Source organism: Chelonia mydas, chromosome 1 (assembly GCF_015237465.2).
Source record: "Chelonia mydas isolate rCheMyd1 chromosome 1, rCheMyd1.pri.v2, whole genome shotgun sequence".
NCBI classification, from domain to species: domain Eukaryota; kingdom Metazoa; phylum Chordata; order Testudines; family Cheloniidae; genus Chelonia; species Chelonia mydas.
The window spans coordinates 303,861,935-303,886,295 of record NC_057849.1 but is presented as its reverse complement, the minus strand read 5'-3'; the positions used below and the strand labels follow the sequence as shown (position 1 = coordinate 303,886,295).

The following is a 24,361-nucleotide window of genomic DNA, read 5'->3' as shown; positions in this document are numbered from 1 at the left end:
TACTGGAAAACATTTTAACTGGTTCAAGAATAACAAACAAGAATTTGTAAAACTTGCATAACAAAAGTAATACTTCTTACAATTATCTTCTTGCTAAATTATCAATTACAGAAAATGACTGCAAAAATTAAAAATCAAAGAGAAGATTTTGCCTTTAGAAAAATCTCTCTTCAAGTTATTTCCCCTCTTTTACCTGTTAAACTATCTACCTCCCTTTCCTAAAAAAATGAAATAAAAAATATCACACACATACACAATTTTCTGCTTTGCTAATGTCATAGGAACATAAGAAATGTTAATTTTCACAAATGCTGAGCACTTGTAAATCCCATTTATTTCTATACCAGCAGCTGGTGCTCTAAAAATCAGGCCATTTATTTAGGTTCTTAAGTATGGGTTTAGGTGCTTAACCTAAAGTAAGGGTATGATTTTTAGAAGCCTTTAGGCACCTAAAATGCAGCTAGCTGCTTAGGCACATAATTCCCTTTGATTTCAGTGGCAGTGAGGCGCTTTTGAAAACCCCACTAGGTGTCTCCCTGTGTCTTTAGGCACCTAATTACCTTTAAAATCTGGCTCACAGCACTCTGATCCTGCAATCTGATCCATGCAGGAGGATCCTTGTGCTCGTAAGTTATCTCATTGACTGCAGTGGGAGTCCAATCAGGTGTAAGGGACTACTCGCATGTATCACTTTGAAGGATCTGGGCTCAGATTTGGAAATGTGGGCATGACCATATATTATATATTACATAAATATGAGATTATTCATAGTAATATTTTTACAGCATCTTCCATCTTCACAATGGCTTGGATTCTGCCCCTGTTGAAGGCAATGAAAAATCTCCCATTTACTTCAGTGGTGCAGGATCAGGCTTAAATTAAGAGCACGCATACAGAACCCTGGTAATGCTCACACCTCAGGGATGGAGGGTTGTAGCCAACCAGTGCACAGTATGCTACACAGCAATGTGAGAAAGGAAATATTGTTTTATCAAGGACCTCAGAGCAAACCACTGCACTGCTCTTATGAAAAGCGCCGCTGAATCTTTAATAGTCACATAGACGGAACTTGGTTTTTACGATCTCATACAGCCACAATAATATGTTATGATTATTTTATCAGCTTTTAGAAATAGAAAGTGTTAAAACTGCTGCTATTTGAGTATGGGTTTGTAGGGTGCAGATGAACTTTCAGATCTGGATATTTAGACCATTAAGGTATCCGTATCCCTTCCAGAGATCTGGGGATCTCTGCTACAAGCTGCTTCTTATCTCTTGAAATGCCATTGTGCTGGTGTGAAGAAACTAATGTATTTCCCTTTAGCAAGTCTGCAATTTGATGGATCTGGGTTATCTCTGTCACAAGACACTCTTTATTAGTTAGTATGTATTATTATTTATTAATTACTAGTTACTAATTATCAATTGTTATTAATCATTAATTATGGTTATTATTACTTAAATTGAGCTAAAATCTTTCAGGGAATCTTCCAGAAGCCACATAATTTTATATGTGCTAATGTTTTGATTTTGACCCTATGTCAGTAAGTATATACATGAAGACTTGTGTCCAGCAATCTCTCTTATGATTCTCACATCTGTTGCACTTCAGTTGTTCTATTTAAAAGGTAGAATATGTTTGTCACCTTAACTGACCCTTATTTAAGCCAGTTTGGGAAAAAATAATATAACTTCTCATTGCACTGTGGTAAAAATGCTCCTTTTTTGTCAAAATGCTCCTTTTTTTAGATCTATTCACTTAATACCAAACAAGGTGATTATAGAAATATTATTTGGGGTATGAGAGATTCTCATTCATATATTGCAGCCAGAAATGATGTTAGTTAAGCCATGTACTGCAGATCCACTGATAGAATTTGACCAGTAATTGCGATACAGGTGACAGTCCAAGCATGGTAATTATTATTGTTTCAGAGAAATGTAACAGAACATAGAGCTATCATTCTAATGCACATTCTAGGCATTTAAAAATATTTTCTCCACTTCATAAGAAGTGAAGGAAAACTGTTTTATAGACTATGTCTTAAATAAAAATCAGTGTTCTCATTCACCGCCTGATGAATGATAGATACAGAAATATTCAGGATCTTTTCTAGCACTGTGTCAACTTTGCTGTCAGATAACTGATGAAACTTGAATCTGCACCTGAATCTAAATTATGTCTTTGGGTTTGTATTTTATATGTCTTCTTTTAAACAAAGAGTCAGTTTATGACTTATAGAATCCAATTCTCCTCTCACTTTTGTTGGTGTAAACGAGGAGTAACAGGATTATATGGGGTAAAATTTCAATAAAATGAGAAACAGGCCCACAGACTTTTATTATTTCAAATGTTTATTATGGAAAATAAATAAAGTAAATTGATGGTCTTTTCTTGTGTTTATGAAATGTTTTCTATAACAACAACAAGATTTCAGATGGATTTTGAGCTCTTTTACCAGTTTCTGTATTCAGTACTACAATTTTGTTTCCCAGACAGCTTCATATGTAGCACCGCTATCTCTACTACTGTATTTATAGATACAGTATTTATAGATACTATAAAAATATTTATAGGGTTTTTTTCCCAGCATTTCCATTGTAAACGTGTCTTGTTGGGCAGGGGTACAGAAGTTCACAATGGTTTGAGTTAACTGTTGTGTCACCATGCAATTTGAACTGCCTGGATTTTTATCACTTCAGTCAAACCATTCATATAGTTCATATTCGCATTACTAGCTGAGGACCGTTCATATGATGGGCTATAATCAATAAATCAGATGTCAGTGGTGATCATTCTTCATGTCAATTTATACACTTACAGGGTACTACTGGCATATATTTTGTTATTGCCACCTCCTCAGCACCAACCCAAGTGTTGTTATTCTTGACTCACAGTAACTACAAGAAAACCAAATTCCATCTGTTTCCACCAAAAGAAGTAAATAAATGAGATTCTCAACAGAAAACTCATCTTCCCACCACATCCATGCTTGTATCTGTGGTAAAGAAATTCATGCTCCAGGGAAACTGCATGAAGTAAACAATCTTCCTTCCCTTTAAGAAATCTGCATGATCTTTTAGTCATGCAAGTTGACCTATCTGAAGAGAACTAAAGCAGATATAATGACTTCTGTTTCCTAACAAGGCACCCAATAGCACAATGCAATTTTAAGCATCTTTTTATTAGCAAATAAACAAAAATTGTTTTCACTGCCACCAAACTGACCCTTATTTTCAAATACTTCATATTTTCTCTGGAGCCCATTTTGAATATCAAGTAACATACTTTGAAGGTGGTTATATTACACTTTGTCCTTCCCATTTTATGTATTCTAGCTATTCAGATCCCATTGTGAAAAAAATAGATCAAAACATCTAATGTATTTGCAGAGTCTAGCACCATCACAAGATTGTACACAAAAATAGAAAAATTCAATTTGAAACAGACTTGAAAAAATATCAAGCATACAAATACTAAAAGAAACAACTAGTTAAGTAAAAATACAGAAATAAGGATCCAATTCTGCAAATCTTTTCTCACATGAATAGCCCTCACTCCCATGAGTAGTCCCATAGGCTTTAATGAAACTACTCATGATGTAGGGGTTTGCAGGATTGTGTTCTCTTTTTGTATTTTTACTTAACTATTGGTTCTTTATTTTTGATATTTGGGTATTTCTGAGCAGACAAAGATCAGAGACACAGGAGACATTGATGGCTTGGAGGTCACAGAAAGAACACAAGATAGTGTGTAGATCAGGTATGAATTGTGCATTGCTGAAGGAGATTATGTGATGATTGTAAAGAGGCAATTCATCAAGAAAAGGTCAGAGAGTGAACCGTTATGGGTAAAGATTAGGTCAGGAGAATGACAATGGTGATGAATGGAGGATTTGATCCAGTTCTGGCAGCTGAATGAGGAAGCTAGGGAGAGGACAAAAATGAAAGCAAAAGTCAGAAGGGTCTTTCATGTGGAAGTTAAATTTGCCCAGGCTGTGGATAAGGGAGCGGGAATAGAGGAACACAGAAAGCCAATAGTCAAAATCAGAGCTTGGAGGACTATAGAGAACAGCGTTGTGAGGAGAAAAGAACTAAAGGAAGCGTACTTCAAGGACCTGAAAGGAATGGGAGGTAAATGATGAAGGTAGGGGATGGAAGTAGCAGGTGTAGAACAGCATTAGACCCATCATCCTATTCCCTGATCTGTTATTTGTAGCTTTCTCATGTTACAACATCATGTCATCTAGTAGACGGTAAACTCTTCAGGGCAGGGAATCTTTTGTAAGATGCTTAGCACATGAATAAATTAATAATAATAAGTAATGGAACTGTTTGTTACTTTCTTTTGTAAATACATCTAGTTTACATTATGAAAGCAAAAAATCAATTTTCTTATTTTTAAATAGCCCTCCACAAAGTCTATAATTCACCTATTGATGTGTTATATGATCTGACAAAACTATATAATGTCATGCCCATAAATATGAAGATACTATTTCATATGCCTGTGTCATTGTTTTTGAACCAGTCACAAAAGATCAATACATTCTTTATTTAAAGCACAATATATAACAGCATATATACATTTGTACAAATACTGCTGTATGATCTACAAACATACACTCCCACTCCACTAAAACTTGGCCCAGGCTTCCCCAGCTCATTTGTTGGCTATAGCAGCGCCAGGAAGAAAACCAGTAAATTAGGGGATTACAGCAGAAAGTGGCAGAATTCAGTCATTGTAGTTGTGCGTGTCTGATAAGCACCTGTGTAAATCTGTCAGCCTCAGTTGCAATAGACCTCAGCTCTTGCTCTGACTCCATTCCTACCCTACAGCTGCTTGTCCTTTGTGCCTCATTTGTGCTGCTGGCCCCAAGCTTCTCTGGTCCTTATTGCCAGCTTGAACCCTCCTCCCCACATCTCTACAACCTCCTTCTGCTTTTCCCTGTGCTTGTTACTCACCTGGGTCTCACTTGTAACCTTTTTCTATAATTAAAACTGATGCAGGTGAAACAAGCAAACCCATAACAGAAGCGGGGGGGAAGGGGGGGAGGGGAGGCAAATTGTGAGAACGGCCAAGGACCTTCATGGTTTATAGAGCCGAAGTAGTAGTATAGTTAAAAATCACTAAAACATTGACTTGAAACTTTAATGCACATTTCTCAGCTTGTTTGTGAGCACGTGTTCTACTCCTAGAACTACATTTCTCCTTTCATTTTTTATTTTATTTTTGGTATAACTACACCTCACGTACAACCCTTTCCACTGTGATATTTGGAGTTGAGGAGAGTTAATAGTTGTGATGTACTTGGAGTACAAGTCTGTACTTGTAGCAATAGTTGAAGTCACTGGCATTCTACAGAGAAAAATGTAATCTGTGTTTTTAAAAGATGGTTTATTTGCTTACCACTTATGCAGAACTGAGAAATATGGCTATGCTTCCAAGATAACTACCCAAATTGCTAAGGTTGACACTCAATACCCTAGCTATCTCACAAATTGTAAGAACAATATCCAGTCTTCAAAACTCAAATAAAGTTAGTCTATTATTTAGCATTAGCTTTCCTACAATTTTATAACATTTCAGATAACTTGTTGGGCCAGTGATCCTCTAAAATATAAGCAAGTTCAGCTAGTTTTGTTCCTAGGTGAAGAACTTGGTTCATGTAAGACCAGTTTCTGCAGTCCTTATTCAAACAAAACTTCAAATTTAAATTAATGGGAGTGTAGCCCAAGTAAGGGTGGCAGGGTCTAACCCCTAATCCAAGTTACTAGAAAAAATAACAATCAACTTTCACTGATCTTTACTCTTTTTCCCTTGTAACTTTCCTCTCTTTTCCTGCACTTACTCTATCAAACTGAGAAGAGTTCTGAGCCTTTTATGCTACTCAAGTTATACATCACTATTTAACATTTAATCACAATCTTTACGTGGCTAACAAGATATTATTAAAAGGACAACATTATTCAGTTAACATGCTGCTTAAAACTTCTCCAGAATTATGTGTTATCGTAAATGTTAATGGCCAAATTCAGGATGATTGTGCAGCTATCCCCCAAATGGCATGTAAGGGCTAGATTCACAAAGGAACATAGGTGTGGGGATGTTGAATATCATCATGCCTAACCTTTATCACTGGAATTTGCAAAGTCTGAGTTCAGCACCTTGACTCCCTATACAACGAATGAGGAGAGACAGTACCTCAGAGTGGGATTCACACAAGCCATTAGGCTAGGTGGCTCCTACCTAAACTAACCAGCAGGAGGTGCTGAGAGGTGCATGCTAACCCCTACCCCTCTCTCAGAGATAGGCATCTAAGTCCAGCCTGAAGGGAGGCACCTCCCTCTGCTTGGGATTCTCAGCTGCCAACCCTCTCTTGGAATTAGGTACCTATACCATTTTTGCAAGAAACTGGCATGTGGAGGGTGGGGAAAGAGGGGAGGAAATAAATAATGAAAGAGTCATTAGGCCAAAGAGAGCCTGAGCCCCACGGGCCAGAGTCAGCTGATATGGGCCAGCTGTGGATGTCTAATTTCACTGTAGAAAGACCCTGAGAGACCCCACATCAGATTATCCCATAGTCCACTGGCTAGGGCACTCATCTGAGCGGTAGCAGATCCCTGTTCAAATCTCTTTGCCCCATCAGGCGGAGGGGAGACTTAAACCACAGGTCTCCCAGGTGAGTCCCTACCACTGGGCTAAAAGTTATGAGAGAGGTGGTCCTCCTCCTTCTCCTTTTTACCCCCACACCCAACCCCGCCATTTGTGTAAGCTTGCCTACTTGGGACTGATCTAGTAGGGGAGGCCTGAGCATGCTTACCAGATTGGGTCCCACAAGCAAGTTAGACAGAGGAATGCTTAACTTCCCCCTCATTGTACATTGTGCTGGGGCTTGGACATGGAGACACCGTGTATGTCACTGCAGTTTGTATGCTCAGAGGCAGAAATATAGGTGCCTAAGGAACTTAGGCACTGAGAGAGTTTAGGTGCTATGGGATTCAGCAGTGGCTGACTGGGGGTTATGTGAATCCCCGTGGGACTGATTCTGGGATTTAGGTGCCTAAAGTGAATCTAGCCCCTATATGTACATGTATTTGGAACATGTATTTTGTCCAGCAGTGGTCCTATGCAGCTTCTGCATGGCAGTAGCACAAATAGCATGCACAGGTCTTGTTGCTGGGTCATGGAGATTACACATGAGAATTATTCCTCCTAATTTTTAGGCCCCTCACCAGAATGCCTCTTTACAGATTCTGTCACAGAACACCTATTAAGTGGTCTCTTGAAACCAATGGGAGTTAAGTACCTAAATCCTTTTGAAAAATCCTACTGTGTTTCTACCTGCATCCTCAAGCACCTAAATCCCCGTAAAAATCTAGCCTAAGTGACTTAGGACCCTAAATCCAATTTTTGAAAATTGCTTAGAATCCAAAGTCTCGCTGGTTTCCAATGAAATTTGGGTTCCTAAATCACTTAGGTGCTTTGATAACATTACCCAGTCTAAAATACTTTTATAATCTAGAATCATGACATAATACACTTTTTATTTATTTTTTCCTACCAGTGCCAAACAGGCTCCTATATCAGAAACATAGACAATTACAAGGTGGACATAAACTGTTAACAACAATGTACTGTTCAGTACCTTGGACAAGTACTACCAACCAATACTGACTACCTTAATTATCGAAGAGATATCAGTTATTATGAACAAATACAGATCAACTCCTGCATTTGTTATTTCATCTCCAGTGGTAAATGTTCTCAGTGATGTTAATTGATCATGACTGATTTTGCTGAAATTATCGACAGCTTAGATAATAATTAATAATGTAATAGTATTAAAAAACTATAGTAATAAGAGCATTTTACCTACTATAACAACAAATCCTTAATTTGTTACCAATGACAGCTTGTAACACATTTCTGGCATTATAAACCAATACCAGAAGACATATGAAATATTTCCAGTGTACAGTGTTTATCTTCATTTGTTATATTGTACTAAAGATAAAAGCTCTGTACAAAAACTGATGGAAGAATACAGCCCTTTTATCTTTAAAGTTTTTTACATGATTTTCCAATCTAGATTATGATAATAGGTAATAAATAAACTAATTCATTATACAGCTTTACTTTCATTTTGGTAAAGTAAAAAAAAGAGGCATGTTCCATAAACCCAGACAATTTAAATAAGATGTGATGAAATGTTTGATTAATGAAAGGATGGTCTTAGTGACAGAGAAAAGTTTTGTCTCTTAATACGCCCAGTCATAAAAGAACTAGAAATTTACAATGAATAAACTCCGATTCAGATTCAATATAATAGCTATTACAACATGCTATATATCACAGAAGTAAGACTAGAATGACAAATTGCCTCCTCAAATTAACCAACCTTTCTAAATCTCTGTTAGCATCACAGAGAAATACATTTCCACGACCTTATCTATAGAATAAACAGCTACAATGACATAAATATCATTTTTAAACAATGAAGTCTCCTAACTAACCACCAAAACTCATTGGATCTTAAATGTCAACTGTGATATATTTTAATTCCAAATTATTGGGAAGTTTAATTTATAACTAGAACAACTTTTAACATATATACTGGAATTAAATTAGTCACATATGTTAGTCATACTTTCTCAGTCAGCTTCACAGGCACTTTCATAAGTGTATGTAGGTTGACACATGTCATTCACTTTTGGCCAATTCCTAGTCCCACTGAAATCAAAGGGAATTTTGCCAGTGACTTAATGGGATCAAGGTTTGGCCTTTGTGAAGTTTAAAGCTTTACTTATGCTTTTGTGTATTCAACTGACTTTATAGTATCCAAGTCTGTTTCTATATATCACTTTGGTTCAAACAAAATGGCCGAGCTACACTGTTTTCTATATGGTAAGATTATCTTGGCGCTTTTGTTAATTGCCACTACATTAGCAAATATTGTAAAGGATCTTTCTAGGACTTATATTACATCATTAAAGACCCACTGACGTCTCCTGGAGACTACAAAAAATACTCTAACTGTCCCATCTGCAAAAGCAAAGAGTAAAGAAACTATATATAATTTTGAAAACAAAATTTGATTTTGTAATTAATTATTCACATTTATCCTCTGGCAACACTTTTACACCTACCTATTCACATGGGTTTAAAATAGAATGTATAAAGCACCCACTTGTGTCTGTAAAGTTTTTGTAACAAATACTGATACTCCCACTTTTTCTAATGAAGTTTTTAAAATCAAACTTGCTCTTTTGTGACAATAAAGTTGTTAAAATGTTGGCCATTGCCAAAGCAAATCTGCACTTACCCCAGCGTTGTCATAGTGACGATGGTGTACCAGAAGGCTGCAGGGATACTGGTGAACTTGCTGGACGATGAACCTTTCTCTGCATAGAACATGACCGTGGCAAAGATGATGATGGCCATGGTCAGTGAGAAGAGGAGAAAGCCCAACTCTGAGGCACAGCTTTTTAGCGTGTAACCCAGGATGCGCAGCCCCTGTGAGTGGCGGGAAAACTTAAAGATCCGGAAGACACGGAAGACACGCAGTGTCACAAAGGCCCCACTGACATCCTCGTTATCTGTCATCACCAGACCAATGTAATAGGGCATGATGGCCACTACATCAATAACACTCATGACACTGCGCACAAACTTGTAGCGGTTGGGGGCTGCCACCAGACGCAGCAGATACTCAACAGTGAAGATCATGACACAGGCAGTATCCAGGCAGAAGAAAGCCACAGCATAGCGCTCCCCACAGGGCAGCTCCTTGATGCGACCAGGGTTTACCCCACAGGGCACTGTCTCCACCACATTGGCAATGACAGAGATAGCAATGAAGAAGCCAGTGACATAGTAGAAGACCAGGGCCAGTGTACTTGTGTGTGGATTTTCGAAGGCCCGCCACATTCTCTCCCGAGTTGTCATGGAAGGCAGGGAACTCTCAGCCGCATGATCCTGATCTGCATCATCCTGCAGGCGCTCAGCATTCTCACGTCGGCGATCCTTGTACTCCTCATAGCAGCAGTCACCTATGATCTCAGGGATGATGCCAAAGAAGGCCAGCTCCTCGTCATAAGCTGATATACATTCTTGGCGGGGGTAGTGCAGCTTCCCTGTACGATAGAAGTTGAGAATGTGACGGAAGATGTCAGGATCCCGGTCAAAAAAGTACTGCTGTGTCTCTGCATGGTAGAAGAAGTCCCGCTCCGAGCTGCCCAGTAGTGTATCAGGGTAGCGCTCCAGGGTGTCCTGCCATGTCTGGAACTGGGTACCACTCACGTTCAACACAATCAGAGAGTCCTGGCTTCGCTTTCTCTCCTGCCGGGGAGCAGCTGGCATGGGATTCGTGGCCACTGGCATCCATCCTATGGCTGCCGCCCGCGCAAATGGCAACCAAGCTGCTACTCCTGCTGCCATGGTCCAACCTGCTAGTGCAGCTGCTGCTGAGGGATCACTTTAGAGCCAATCTAGGCTTGGCCACTAAAATATAAATTTTTAAAAAATGAATAAATAAAAATGCTCACACAATATCAAAGTACTGAACATTACTATTCATTTATTCATTAGTATTAGTATTTATTTAAAGACTTGTCTTGTCTCCTCCCTTTTCCCTCCCAGTGGCTTAAGATAATAAATCAGAGTATTGGGAAATTCATCATGTACTGGTGTTCAAAAAAACCTCACCCTCCCTACCAGCTGGTTCCTGTGAAGAAAGGTCCCTCTGTTGCATACAGACACAGCCTGCGAAGGATGTGCACCCAGCAGCCAGCTAGGGCCAGCCACCTGGAGCTAGGGGAAGATCTTTCTGCCCTAGCGATGTGCGCCCACCCCGACTCTCCGCCCACCTGTTCCTGCCGGAGGAGCCAGGCAGCTGCCGCTGGCGGCGGGATGGGCGCAGGAGAGAGGCGCTGGCAGCCGCGAAGCAGTTCCCAGCCGGGGGCTACCGCAGAATTTCTCCCCAGCCCCTCCCGCCCTGCACAACGCTAAGTGGCCCGGCTGGAAGGGGAGTGGGCAGGCGAAGGCGGCCGCCCCTTCCCTATTCAGAGCCCCAGCGCGACGTCGGGACTGATCCCCCCCGCCCGGTTGCCCCTGGGATTTCGGCCCCGGGAGAAGGGGCAGGGGGAGCCCGCGGCCGGGGGAGGAGCTCAAGGCGACAGCCTTAAACTTCACGGCAAGTTTTCTTCCAGGAAAACACGCTGGAGCAGAGAGTGACGCGCGGGGGAACCCCCGACGGAGGGGGCGGCTGCCTGCTGGCGAGGGGGAAATCGGGACTGAGGTGATGGGGCGGGGTCCAGAGCCGGGAGGAGAGCAGCGCAGAGCCCGGGGAGAGCCAGGGGGCGGGGGGGTCAGAAGGGCCCCGGCGCAGGGGAATAGCCAGTGGGGCGCTTAAGCATCCAGGCGAAGGAGCGGTTGGGGGGAGGAGCCTGCTGGTTTATGGGGGGGCTGAGGCGGGAGAAGAGAAGTTTGGGGCAAGCCGGGGAGGGGGGTGGGGCTGGGGTCGGGGAGGGAGAGACGTGTGGATGCGTTACAGTGACTGTGGAGCTTGGAGGGGAGACACGGGTTTTGGAGTCTGGAGTGAAGCGCGGGTTGGGTGGGAATACAGGGTTAGAGGGTCTCCGTAGTGCAGGGGGGTCAGCGAGGGGCGGGGGTAAGAGGAGCCCATGCTGAGGCTAGGGAGGCAGGGGTTTTGGGGGGCTCCATAGTGGAGGGAGGGGGCCATGCTGAGGCAGGGTAACTGGTGATCTGCACAGTGCACGGAGGGCGGGGCATGCTGAGGCTAGGGAGGCAGGGGGATTAGGGGGTCTCCCTAGTGCACGGAGGGGGGGCATGGTGAGGCTAGGGAGGCAGGGTGACTGGGGGTCTGCACAGTGCACGGAGGGGGGGCATGCTGAGGCTAGGGAGGCAGGGGATTAGGGGGGCTCCATAGTGCACGGAGGGGGGGCATGCTGAGGCTAGGGAGGCAGGGGATTAGGGGGGCTCCATAGTGCAGGGAAGGGGCCATGCTGAGGCAGGGTAACTGGGGGTCTGCACAGTGCACGGAGCGGGGGCATGCTGCGGCTAGGGAGGCAGGGTGACTGGGGGTCTCCATAGTGCACGGAGGGGGGGCATGCTGAGGCTAGGGAGGCAGGGGATTAGGGGGGCTCCATAGTGCGGGGGGGCATGCTGAGGTTAGGGAGGCAGGGGGTTAGGGGGGCTCCATAGTGCAGGGAGGGGACCATGCTGAGGCAGGGTAACTGGGGGTCTGCACAGTGCACGGAGGGGGGGGCACACTGAGGCTAGGGAGGCAGGGTAACTGGGGGTCTGCACAGTGCACGGAGGGGGGCATGCTGAGGCTAGGGAGGCAGGGTAACTGGGGGTCTGCACAGTGCACGGAGGGGGGCATGCTGAGGCTAGGGAGGCAGGGGGATTAGGGGGTCTCCATAGTGCAAGGGGAGGGGGCCAGGGAAGGGATCAGTGAGCCTCGTGTGCGATTAGGGGGAAGGGGGCTCGCGGTACGGACGGTGTCAGGGAGAGGTTTGGAGCGGGAGCCGAGGCTGAGGGAGCCTCCCTGGTTCCCCTGTCCGTGTGCAGTTTGCCGGCTAGAGGCAGGGAGCCACCCCCCCCCCGCCCCCGGCTCAGCCCCAGGCTCGGCTCGCCCTCCCGCGGCCCGGGCACAGCCCGCGGTACGTACCTGGCAAAGTCTGGCACTTGCATAGAGACTTTTTTTTCATCCGCGGGGCCCTGTCGGGAAAGGCGGAGAGACGGGAGCCACTGGGAAAGCCAGCCCCGAGCCCAGGGGCCAGAGCTACCGGGGCTTCCCCCGCCGCCGCCAAGCACCACCAGCAACAAGTTCCAGGGGAGGGGGGGGAGGAAGCAGCGTAATCGCGCCTGGCGAGTTAATGTAGCGCGTCTTTCCCGAGGAGCGGAGCTTGCGGCGGGGTGGCCCCTGTCAGGAGGGAGTCGCGCCGCTGCCCATGCCGCCGGGCGGCTGAGGGGCTGCAGATGGCCGCGGACTGGGTGGGGAAGAGGCACTCGTGAGGCAGAGGGCACAGCAGGGCTTCTCTCTCCTGCCCCTCCAGTGGGTGGGCCATGCCTCGCCAAGCTGGGAGAGGAGCGGCTGCTGCGGCGGCTGCAGGTTGTTATTTTCCAGGCGGCTGCTTCTCCTTTCCGCTCCTGCAAATGCCACCGAAGGAAGCAGCCCGGAGAGGTGGCGTGAAGGAGGAGGACATCGATCGGAGAGAGGAACAAAGAGAATTACAAATCGTTACACGCCGGGTTGCGGTGCAGGCGAGAACATGGTGTGTGTGTGTGTGTGTGTGTGTGGCTCGTGTCCGTGCGGCTCAGTCCACCCCCTCATTGGCGGCGTAGTTAGTTGACTGCTGCCTGGGGCGGAGGTCAAGCTCTGGATACGATTTAGAAGAGGCAATTAGGGTGATCTCTTTGAAGTGCCAGTTCCTTGCAACAAAGGGGAGAAATTAGTTGCTTAAGGAAAAAAATCAAATTACAGACTGGAAGTGAAGTGTTGCGAGACTTTTTAATAGCAGCTTCATTCCTCTTTGTAGTTCCCATCGCATCCCTTATCCAAATTGCATTTCTAGCTTTCAAGAAAGGCGATCGGTGGGACGGGTGCTGTGAGCATTTTCATCCTTCTGTCCTTTCTGTTCCCTTTTAAGACAATCCACCCTTTCCTCATCACTAGGTGGCGTGTGGATGACGAGAAGTTAATTCTTCACCTTTCCTAAAGCGGCCCTGCTGTAGGGACTGAGGGAGAGAAGCAATCTGCACCCCACTAATCCTTCTTATTAGAAGATCTAGTTACAACCAAAATTACCAATGGGGAAAGAATTGTCCAGTGATTATAAAAATCCATCGGGTTTTTATTTTGTAATATCTACAGTAATTTTTAAGGGTGTGGCTTTTTTAAAAATAGAGATTGTAAATTTAGGAAAACTGTGCATCTTTCAGTAAAAAGTACAGAGGTTAGTGATATGATTTCCTAATTTTGAAATGCTATTTACTAGTATCCTGTAAGCGAAACGAATGCTTTGTATTTCCGAATTAAAATGCTTAAAACAATCAGTCTTTTTCACTGAGCTTACAAATGGTTATTTCTCTTCTTCACTAATGTTTGATTTGGCTTAGTAATAACATGAAGAGCTACAAATCTGTCATATAGTAATTTTGCTTCCTTCATATTTCAATATCTGAAACAGTGCATTTTTAGCTACTTCTTTCACTGTTGTTATATCTTTGGACTCAGCCTTAGAAGTCTGGCTTATAAGAAGGAGAGACAAATCACCACATCTGGCAAATCATTAAAAAGTAGGAAGTATAGCAGAGTCTAAAACAGTATATACTGTACTTTTTAGTGGACTTGGATGTTTTTAAATAGTATGGTTAACTTTTAACATGTAAAACTAATTTTTTTTTATTCCTATTGAGAGAGAGTACTTTAGCATGAAAAATCTACATGTTCCCCTGAGAAATATTTGAAAAAAGTGAGTCTTCTACATAAATTAAGATATAAGGATCATGACATGTATAACCCGTCTAATTTCTAAATTAGGAGAACTTTGGATCAAGAGCATCAAATCAAGCTTACTAAAATAACGTTAAAGGAAAAGGAGCCTTTCCATTATTTTATTAGAAGTGTTATGATTCAAATCTAAATGCTCAGTATATTAATCCTGCATTTTTCTGCTGTTAGCAACATGTATGCAGAAGTAACAGTGCTTTTTTAAAATAAAGTTTGACTTTTAGTGTTGGAGAAAGCTTTCAAAATCTTCAATATTTTGCCTTTTAGAAAGTCTTAATCATTGTGAGCTTCTTATAAGACAATGCTTTAACACCATGTTAATTATAAAAAAAAGCAATAAGTTAATGATTATTCTTATAAAAAGACTTGATATCCAATTTGCAATAGGTTGGTCAAGATATATATAAGGGGCTTTAAATGTCAGTGATACCATTTCCCAATGCTAAATGACAGGGATGGCCTCTGATCTAGCAATGTCAAAAGGTAATATTATGACCACTAACAAAACATCTGATTGACGTTTTCAATAGTTCAGCAGCGAGTCATATAATAGTGAGATCTCCTTTTTTAACATGAACCGCCTTTGCCTATAAAATGGTTAGCCTTTTTTGTAATCTTTGCTTGTATTTTTGTTTTGCAGTTGGGTTTTTTACAAAATTAAACTGTGCAATCAGAACTCATACTCCCCTTCTCCCCACATATACACACACAAACACGGATGAGGATAGGTTCCCTTGAAGAACTCACTGCCATCTGACATTGCTTTAAAGATGCAACAACAACAAATATATTTAAAACCAGCTGAGTTGGAAGATAGGGTAAGTCAGGATATTTGGATAATTACATCTTGAAACTTTCACTTTTAAGTCATAAGTCTGAGGTCAAAAGTGATTGAAAGTAATGTCTTTCAGAGAACTCTGATGGTGTGAAATGTTTATGGTTTCAGTCCAGTTCCTATTAAATAGGTGTCCACATCACAGAAATGATGATACTGTTCAGAAATAGTATCCTCAGAAGAGAAGCTAAGGATTATACGGGTAAGCATATTCTACTGCCTTCTCATTCCAGCATGAAATCCATTAAAAATATTATGAAAGGCATTTAGAGAGAAGCTTGAACTGTTACTTGTGTTCTACCTGTTCTGTACATAGAGAATTTCAGTCTCCAGTATTCTTAATCCAGCACTTTCAGGAAGACTAATTTCATGTAAGTAAAAGCTACCATATAATCAATTTGTCTCCTGAAGTCATAATCCTCTGTCTGTGACATCACTATCACTTACTGGGAAATTGGCATGGCGTGATAAAGGGAATTATGACTTCAAATAAGAATTAAGCAGGAGGAACATTAAAGATAATAACTGAAATGTGGAAGTAAATGGTGTTAGAGATTATAACAATAAAATATAAAATAAATTGCTTCTAAATAGTTTTTGAAAATTTTCTTATGAGGTGCCAAGAGGTCTCTGTGGATTAAGCAGATTAAAGCCTGTGATGCCAAAGAATTATTGCATTTACTTGTTGATTTTCTTTAGTGCATCCTTGATATAGTTAGAGTTTTAACACCAAAAGCTTTCTTTGGTACACAAAATCATATGGTCTCTCTCTTAATAATTCATTTAGTATTAAGTTAATACTCGATCCTTAACGCACAAAATTATTATAAAAAACAAGGGAATTATTTAAAGCCACATTGTCAGCTTTCCTGTGACAAGGTTATGGGGCTAGCAGCACCACTACCTCCTTTCTGGTCTCTCTGGCACCCCTTGAGGTGTGACCCATCTTGGGGTGGAGTCTTGTGATTCTTTTACTCTTAGGCCAGGACTTGGATACCAACAATTTATCACCCTGCAGGGTACCTGCATTTCTTCCCTTCAGGATCTTGTGACAGATAAGACTGACAAACAGCTTTCTTTAAAAAATGTATTTTTATTTAGCATTTGCTCAAAGTGTTACACAATAAAAGGATTTTTTTTTGAAAAGCCTACATGTAAAGAAGCCTCATCTAATGTGCCTCTTCATTTCAAACATTTCAACATGGGCTTTCCTCTTAAATTACAGAAACAGAAGTGACCTGACTTACATTCTCCTAGAAAGCTCAGAGATTCTGTGACCCACCTTGGTCACCATTCACAGTATGACGTACTGTTCTTCTCTCCACACCTCTGCTTGTCTCTGACACTGAGAATCTCTTCATCTGGGTCTGTGTTTTGTTTTTCCAGTGAGCAGGAGCATTCATCAGGGTCTATCCAGGAGAATGCCCTTCTAATGGCTGCTCCATTGTTTGGGCAGCTGAACCTATTCAGTCTCAATGAATTGTAACCACCTTCCGCGTGACTGTGTCTCCCCTTTAGGTGAGGGTGTTGAAACTGTCTGATCTGATCTGAAGTAAATCACATAAATCATATTTTAGGAAAATAATTGAAATATACAATTAATACCATAGGCTCCGACTCCATGGGTGCTCCAGGCCTGCAGCACTCACAGAAAAAAAATAGTGTGTGCTCACCAGCCACCCACCCATCAGCTGTTCAGCAGTGGGCTGGAGGCACTCAGGGGTGGGAAGAGGCGGAGAGAGAGAGAGGCCTTGGGGGAAGGAACAGGGCGAGGCCATGGGGTGGAGCACCCACCCAGAAAAATGGAAATCAGCGACTGGGATTAATACCGATAATTATGGTAATATATCAGCTCAATCTGCAATTTTCTGACCTTATCAAAATCTAGTTTGTCTTTTGACTGTAGCCCTGACAGCAAGATCAGCAAAATATTTTGAATTGGATTATAACTTTTATAAAAAGGGGAAAAAATAATGGAAAATTATTAAGCAAGGCTCAGGTCACTCCCCAGAGATCTATGCAGGAAGGATAATCTATGTGCATGGATTTCCCACTTTCCAAAAAGAACAGCTGAATCTGCAGCACTATCCCTGAATCTTGTAAATGGCCTTCTATGGAGTCAGGGATTGATGTGTGGAGAGAAGGCATGACATGGATAGGGGAAAATGCACTACATTCACTATTTCCCCACCAGTTCTTCAAGAAGTCTACTTGAACGTAACCACAATTAATTTTATGCTCTCTTTCCATGATTTGGAAACATCCCTTTCCCTGTTTAGGGTAGTGTGAGTGAGCCAGAAGCCTCAGAGCTTCAGATGAACTTGGAGATTTTGCAGGTTCTGGGGAACTGACTACGTTGTCATTTCTGCACAGGGGTGAGAGGACAATCCCCTTTTCACATGGATGGAGTAATCTGGAGGAAATTTCACTGAGGACAACCTCAAAAATCTTCCCCATGTCTTTCCATTAGAAGGGATGATCTGACCCCAAATATTTGCACTGCAGCTGTTCTCAACCAAGAAATACTTATTTAATCAGTTTTCGATAATGTTTGTTACATACCGTGAGTTCTAGAATTTTTTGGAAACCAGAATAAATATTACACTTAATAAGTGCATAGGAAATACTGGTTGAAACTAGTAATATTTTACCTAATAGTGAAAAGATAAAAGCAAACTTTTAAACTTTATCCACTATATATAACGATAGATGAATAGATATTTCTAATTTTAAATGCATGTAATTTATCTGATATCATATCTTCAGAATGATACATAAGGCTCATTTATATACAGATTGGGGGCCTGATCTCCTGAAGGGCAAGCATGCCATTAAGTTTCATAGATTCCAAAACCAGAAGGGACCATTATGATCATCTAATCTGATCTCCAGTTTAACACAGGCCTTAGAATTTCCCCCAAAATATTTCCTACAGTATATCTTTTAGAAAAACATCCAATCTTGATTTAAAAATTGTCAGTGATGGAGAATCCACTATGACCCTTGGTAAATTGTTCCAATGGTTAAATACCCAGACTATTAAAATTGTATGCCTTATTTCAATCTGAATTTGTCTAGCTTCAACTTCCAGCTGTTGGATTGTGTTTACATCTTTTTCTGCTAGATTGAAGATCCCATTATTAAGTATTTGTTCCCCATGTAGATGCTTATATACTGTAACAAAGTCACTGTTTAACCTTCTCTTTGTTAAACTATGTAGAATGAGCTCCTCGAGTCTCTCACTATAAGACAGGTTTTCTAAGCTTTTAATCCTTCTCATGTCTCTTCTCCAAACCCTGTTCCATTTATCAGCTGCAAGGGTCCATGGGCTATAACCTGAGTCTACAGAGCCTGCTTTTCCCACAGTGCCATTAGGAGACCATGCAGAGCCCCAGCCAGGGACCACTGTGGATAGTAAGTGCCACAGTAAGTACCACCTAAGGGAGCCAGAGTGACAGTAACCTGCAACCCTCTGATTGGCCAAGTGCCCTATTTAACCCCAGGGGTTGGCCCACAAAGTTGAAACGCAGACTTTGGCTGCTGTAACCCCAGACTTCACCTTGTCTTCTGATCCCATCCTGAGTCTGACCCTGACTTTTGCCTCCTGACTCTGGCCTGGTATTGTCTCTGCTCTGGGACTCTGACCCTGATTCCTGCCTCCTGATTCCAGCCTGGTACTACCTCTGACCTCTGGTCTCTGACCTTAGGCTCACTCTGACCATGACTCTGGCTTCCTGAACCTGCCTTGTGCGATTCATCTGACTCCTGTTCAGTGACTTCAGTTCCTGATGTGCAGACCCCAGCAGAGCAGGGACTGCTAGGCCAAAATGTATGCCATGGTCCCTTACATCAGCATAATTCCTGAATTGTGGACACCAGCTTTTGCCCGAATTGTCCTGAACAGACTTCGAACGCTTGCAGACAGAATCCATTCTGAATGACAGTTTGGCTTCAGAGCCGAAAGGTCTGCTATTGACATGATCTTCTGTCTAAGATATCTACAAGAGAAATACAGAGAATGAAAAAAAGCCCCTCTACATAGCCTTCATCGATCTCACAAAGGCTTTTGACCTTGTCTGTAGAAGCGGACTATTTGTGCTTCTAGAAAAGATTGGATCTCCCCCCAAGTTCTTAAGTATGATTCGGTCATTCCATGAAAACATATATGGCACCGTCCAATATGATAGCTCAGACTCCAAGGCTTTCCAGATTCGTAGAGGGGTCTCTGTGCTTGCCCCAACTCTGTTTGGGATCTTTTTCTCCTTGCTACTGAAACAAGCTTTTGGTTTCTTAACTGAGGAAATCTACTTGCACACAAGATCTGATGGAGACCTGTTCAATCTTGCAAGACTCAGATCTAAAATCAAGACTCAGGAGACCCTCATTCTACACCTCCTCTTTGCTGATGACGTCGCAGTGACACCCCACCCAGAAGCCCATCTCCGAAACCTCATGGACAGTTTTTCCAAAGCCTGCCAAGACTTGGAGCTTACAATAAGCCTAAAAAAGATTAACATAATGTGCCAAGGAGTTGAGGAAGCACCCTCCATCAAGATCAACAACTATGAACTTGAAGTAGTGAATGAGTTCACATACCTGGGGTCCACTATTGCAGTCAACCTTTCACTTGAAATGGAACTCAGCATCCGCATTGGAAAAGCTGCCACAACAGTGTCTAGACTGAACAAGAGGGTCTGGCAAAACAACAAACTGACAGAACACACAAAGATCTGTGTGTATCGTGCATATGTTATCAGCACACTTTTGTATGGGAGCAAGGCATGAACCTTATACTCTTATCAGGAAAAGAGGCTCAACAGCTTTCATATGCATTGCCTCCTCAAATCTTTGGAATTTCCTGGAGGGATAGAGTCACCAACACTGAGGTGCTTAAGCGGGCCAGTATATCCAGCATACAAACACTCCTCAAACAGAGACACCTCCGCTGGCTTGGGCATGTGTGCCAAATGAATGATGGAGGCACCCCAAAGGACATCCTCTACAGCAAACTGGCATCTGGAAAAAAGACCCAAAGGACACCCAAATTTGCATTTCAATGATGTGTGCAAGCGAGACCTCAAAGAAATGGACATGGATGTGGATAACTGGGAAGATTACACTCAGTACAACAGCTTTTGGAAACAAGAGCTTAACAAAGTTACCGGAGTTACGAGAGGAAGCAGTCCAGCTTAGCAGAGGAGAAAAGGGCTCATAGAAGACAGAGCCCAAAGGGCCGAAACACCATCTTTAAATAAATCAGATACGGCAGAGATTGTCTCTCTCAAGTGGGTTTCTTCAGCAACAGCATGGTGTCTATAAAACCAATTGAGTAAATAATTTACCTCTCAGGGGCACATACGCATGGTCTCTCTTCGAGACTGAAGGATGCCTACTAGTAGTGGACAGCAGAAATGGACGCCATATTCCATCAGTGGTTGCACCAGTGTAAATATAGGTAAAATAACCTCTCTTTTGTTTGATATTTCCCTGTTTATGCATCCCAGGATCACATTTTCTTTTTTTTTGGTCACAGTGCCGGGCCAGGAGTTCACATTCAGCTGATTATCCACCATGATGCCCAAATCTTTTTCATAAGAACATAAGACTGGCCGTACTGGATCAGACCAATGATTCATCTAGCCTGATATTCAATTTTCCAAAAGTGACTGGTACCAGATGCTTTAGAGGAAATGAGCAGAGCAGGGCAATTATTGCATGACCCGTCCCCTTTTTCCATTCCCAGCTTCTGGCAGTTGGAGGTTTAGGAACACCCAGAACGTAGGTGTTGCATCCCTGACTATCTTGGCTAATAGCCATTGATGGACCTATCCTCCATGAACTTATCTAATTTTCTTTTAGCCCAATTGTACTTGCAGGCTTCACAACATCCCATGGCAATGAGTTTCACAGGTTGAATGTGTGTTGTGTGAAGTACTTCCTTATGTTTGCTTTAAACCTGCTCCCTATTAATTTCATTGGGTGACCCCTGGTTCTTGTTATGTGAAGGGGTACATAACACTTCCTTATTCACTTAATCTACACCATTCCTGATTTTATAGACCTCTATCATATCTCTCCTCCGTCTCTTTTCTAAACTGAACAGTCCTAGCTTTTTAATCTCTCCTTATACAGAGGTTGTTCCATACCCCTAATCATTTTTATTGCCCTTCTCTTTTTTGACTGCCGCTGCACATGGAGCAGATGTTTACAGAGAACTAGCTACGATGACTCCAATATCTTTCTTGAGTAGTAACAGCTAATTTAGAACACATCATTTTGTATGTATAGTTGGGATTATGTGCATTACTTTGCATTTATCAACATTGAATTTCATCATCTATTTTCTTGCCCCGTCACCCAGTTTTGTGAGATCCCTTTGTAACTCTTCGCAGTCAGCTCTGGATTGAACTATCTTGAGTAATTTTGTATCGTCTGCAAACTTTGCCACCTCACTGTTTATCCCTTTTCCAGATCATTTGTGAATATGTTAAACAGCATTGGTCCCAATACAGATCCGTGAGGGCTCCACTATTAAAACTCTCTCCATTGTAATAACTGACCATTTATTCCTATTTTTTAACCATGAGAGGACCTTCCCAGGGTAGAGTTTCCCCATCCTATAAGTATGGCCTAAAATCTTAGTTCCTAGATGTACATATTTACATTTAGCCATATTAAAACTTGCAGCCATTTTACCAAACTATAGAGATCGCTCTAGATCAGTGATCTGTCCTCTTCATTATTTACCATTCCCACCATGTTTGTGTCATCTGCAAATTGTCAGTGATGATTTTATGTTTTCTTCCTGGTCAGTTGATAAAAGTGTTAAATATCATATGGCCAAGAACTGATCCCTGTGGGACCCTACTTGATGATGATTCCTGGTTTATAGTTACATTTTGAGACCTATCAGTTAGCCAGTTTTTAATCCATTTAATGTGTGCCATGTTAATTTGATATCGTTCTAGTTTTGTAATCAAAATATCATGCGGTATTAAATCAAAAGCCTTACAGAAGTCTAAATACATTATGTCAGCACTATTACCTTTATCAACCAAAGTTGTAATCACATCAAAAAAAGATATCAAGTTGGTTTGACAATATCTGTTTCCATAAACTCATGTTCATTTGCATTAATTTTATTACCTTGTGTAACATGCTGGTGGGGATAGCCACAGTTGTAAACCACCATATTATACCTCTGCCTCAGCAAGAATGAGATTTACTGGCAATTAGATTGTGTCAGCTCCCTGCCACAGCAGTCTCTCTTCCTCACCAGCAAACTCCTCAAGGCTCTCCTGTCCCCAACCGTGCCTATTAGTTAGCAATCAGTGAACTTCAGCCCCTAAGCACCTCAGAGATGTTTCTCTGCAATGCACAGACCTCCACATCCCTACCGGATGTGCACCAGGTGCAGCACTAGTATAAAAGGAAGCAGCCTAGCTCAGTCTGGGCTGATTGATGAGGAGGAAGGATGCTCCTTGCTGGCTCCAGCCCAGGAGCAGCTGGAACCCCTGACCGCGGAAGCCGGAGGCGCCGAGACCAGACAGACACCCAAGTGCATGTGGGTGCCTGAGCAGGATCAGAGTCACTAGGCACCCCACACACCGATAAGCCCAGGGACCCTGACAATGCCTCAATGGCAGCTCCAAAAGACATGGTAGGAAGTAGCCCAGGGGGATTAGCTATAGTCCTGCAGGAAAATGGCATGTTTTGGTTGGAGTCCTGCTGACTCAGTGGTGGAACACTCTGCCACTGCTAGAGCCCTGGGCCGGGACCCGGTGGAGCAGGGAGGGCCCAGGTCCCCCTACTCCAGCCGTCACCCACCCCTATGTGGTGGCTCACTTGCCCAACCGCCCGCTAGGTCTTACAGCCCTGAGAGCCAGGGTGACTACTACTGACTCTGGCCACTAGGCCTTACAACCCAAAAAGGAGGGACAACTCCTTTGGCTCTGACCATTAGGCCTTAGTACCCCAAAAAGAGGGACAACGCCTTTGTCTCTGACCATTAGGCTTTACTGTCCTGAGGTCAACGGCAGTCTGACACTTACTCATGGGGTGCATTTACCCCGCACTGGATGGGGTACCCCTCCAGCCCATCACATAGAGTCTCTCAAAGACATCAAGGGATGTTTTTGGTTTGGCCTACACTACAGATATATCAGTGTAACGACGTCACTCAGGGGTGTGAAAAAGTTATAGCAACCTAACACCCGGTGTAGACAGCACTATGTTGGTGGGAGAGCTTCTCCTGCTGACATAACTATTGCCTTTCGGGGAGGTGGATTAACTAAGACAACGAGAGAGCTCTCTCCTCACATTAAAGTGCTACAGCTGTGCAGCTGCATTGGTGCTGATGCAGTGTTTTGAATGTAGACTTGCCCTAATTCTCACAAGTCCAGAAGGTCTCCTGGAGATTCAGTCTCCTGTGTCTTTCTAGGGTTCAGGAGCCATGTTATTTCTGTCTCTTGAGTTCAGGGTAACCATTGTTAGTTTAACTCAATGGCTTTGTTTACCCTTAATATGTAAATTGATGTAAACCCACATTCCTTTGTCTAGAACAGACCTGTTTATCATCTTTTCCTTACTAGGCTGTCTGGTCTTAAAAATGTTCTAGTCACATCTTAGAGAGGGAACTAATAACTTCATATATAACACATGCATTTTACAATAATATTAATAACCAGTCTGTTATTAGCTTTCATATACCTCCCAAGGCATATTTTGTACCAATATTATTGCAGTAATGTGTAGGGGGTGAATAAAGGGGTCCTAGGTTCACATCCCCCTTTAGTTCTTTATTAATCGAGTCCCATATCAGCTGCTTCATTATTTTGCCTGAGTTCAATGTCAGACTGACAGACCTATTACTACCGGGGTCATCCCATTTACCCTTTTAAAAAAAATTGGCACACTAGCTTTCTTTCAGTCTTCTGAAATTTCCCCAGTGCTCCAAAATTTATTGAAAATCAACATTAATGGTCCA

General features: G+C 42.6%; 1 protein-coding gene and 1 long non-coding RNA gene across 4 annotated transcripts in view; one reads left to right on the top strand and one right to left on the bottom strand.

The window, feature by feature from the left end:
* KCND2 (potassium voltage-gated channel subfamily D member 2) overlaps window positions 1-13,659 on the bottom strand; it is a 439,877-nt gene extending 426,218 nt beyond the window's left edge. Inside the window, exons 1-2 of one of the 3 annotated variants that reach the window (XM_037888937.2) lie at window positions 12,696-13,659; window positions 9,327-10,504 (exon numbers count right to left, since the gene is read on the bottom strand). In XM_037888937.2, coding sequence (XP_037744865.1) covers window positions 9,327-10,441 — 1,115 coding nt within the window. In that variant the 5' untranslated portion in view covers window positions 10,442-10,504; window positions 12,696-13,659. Of the gene's footprint in view, window positions 1-9,326; window positions 10,505-10,869; window positions 10,948-12,695 lie in introns of those variants that run through there. The other 2 variants (XM_037888936.2, XM_043550074.1) reach the window with 2 other exon arrangements.
* Window positions 13,192-18,746, top strand: LOC122466450. Its single transcript, XR_006291932.1, has 3 exons — window positions 13,192-13,302; window positions 13,704-16,893; window positions 18,688-18,746. It is a non-coding gene; the product is annotated as an uncharacterized LOC122466450 (long non-coding RNA).
* The last annotated feature ends 5,615 nt before the right edge of the window (window positions 18,747-24,361 follow it).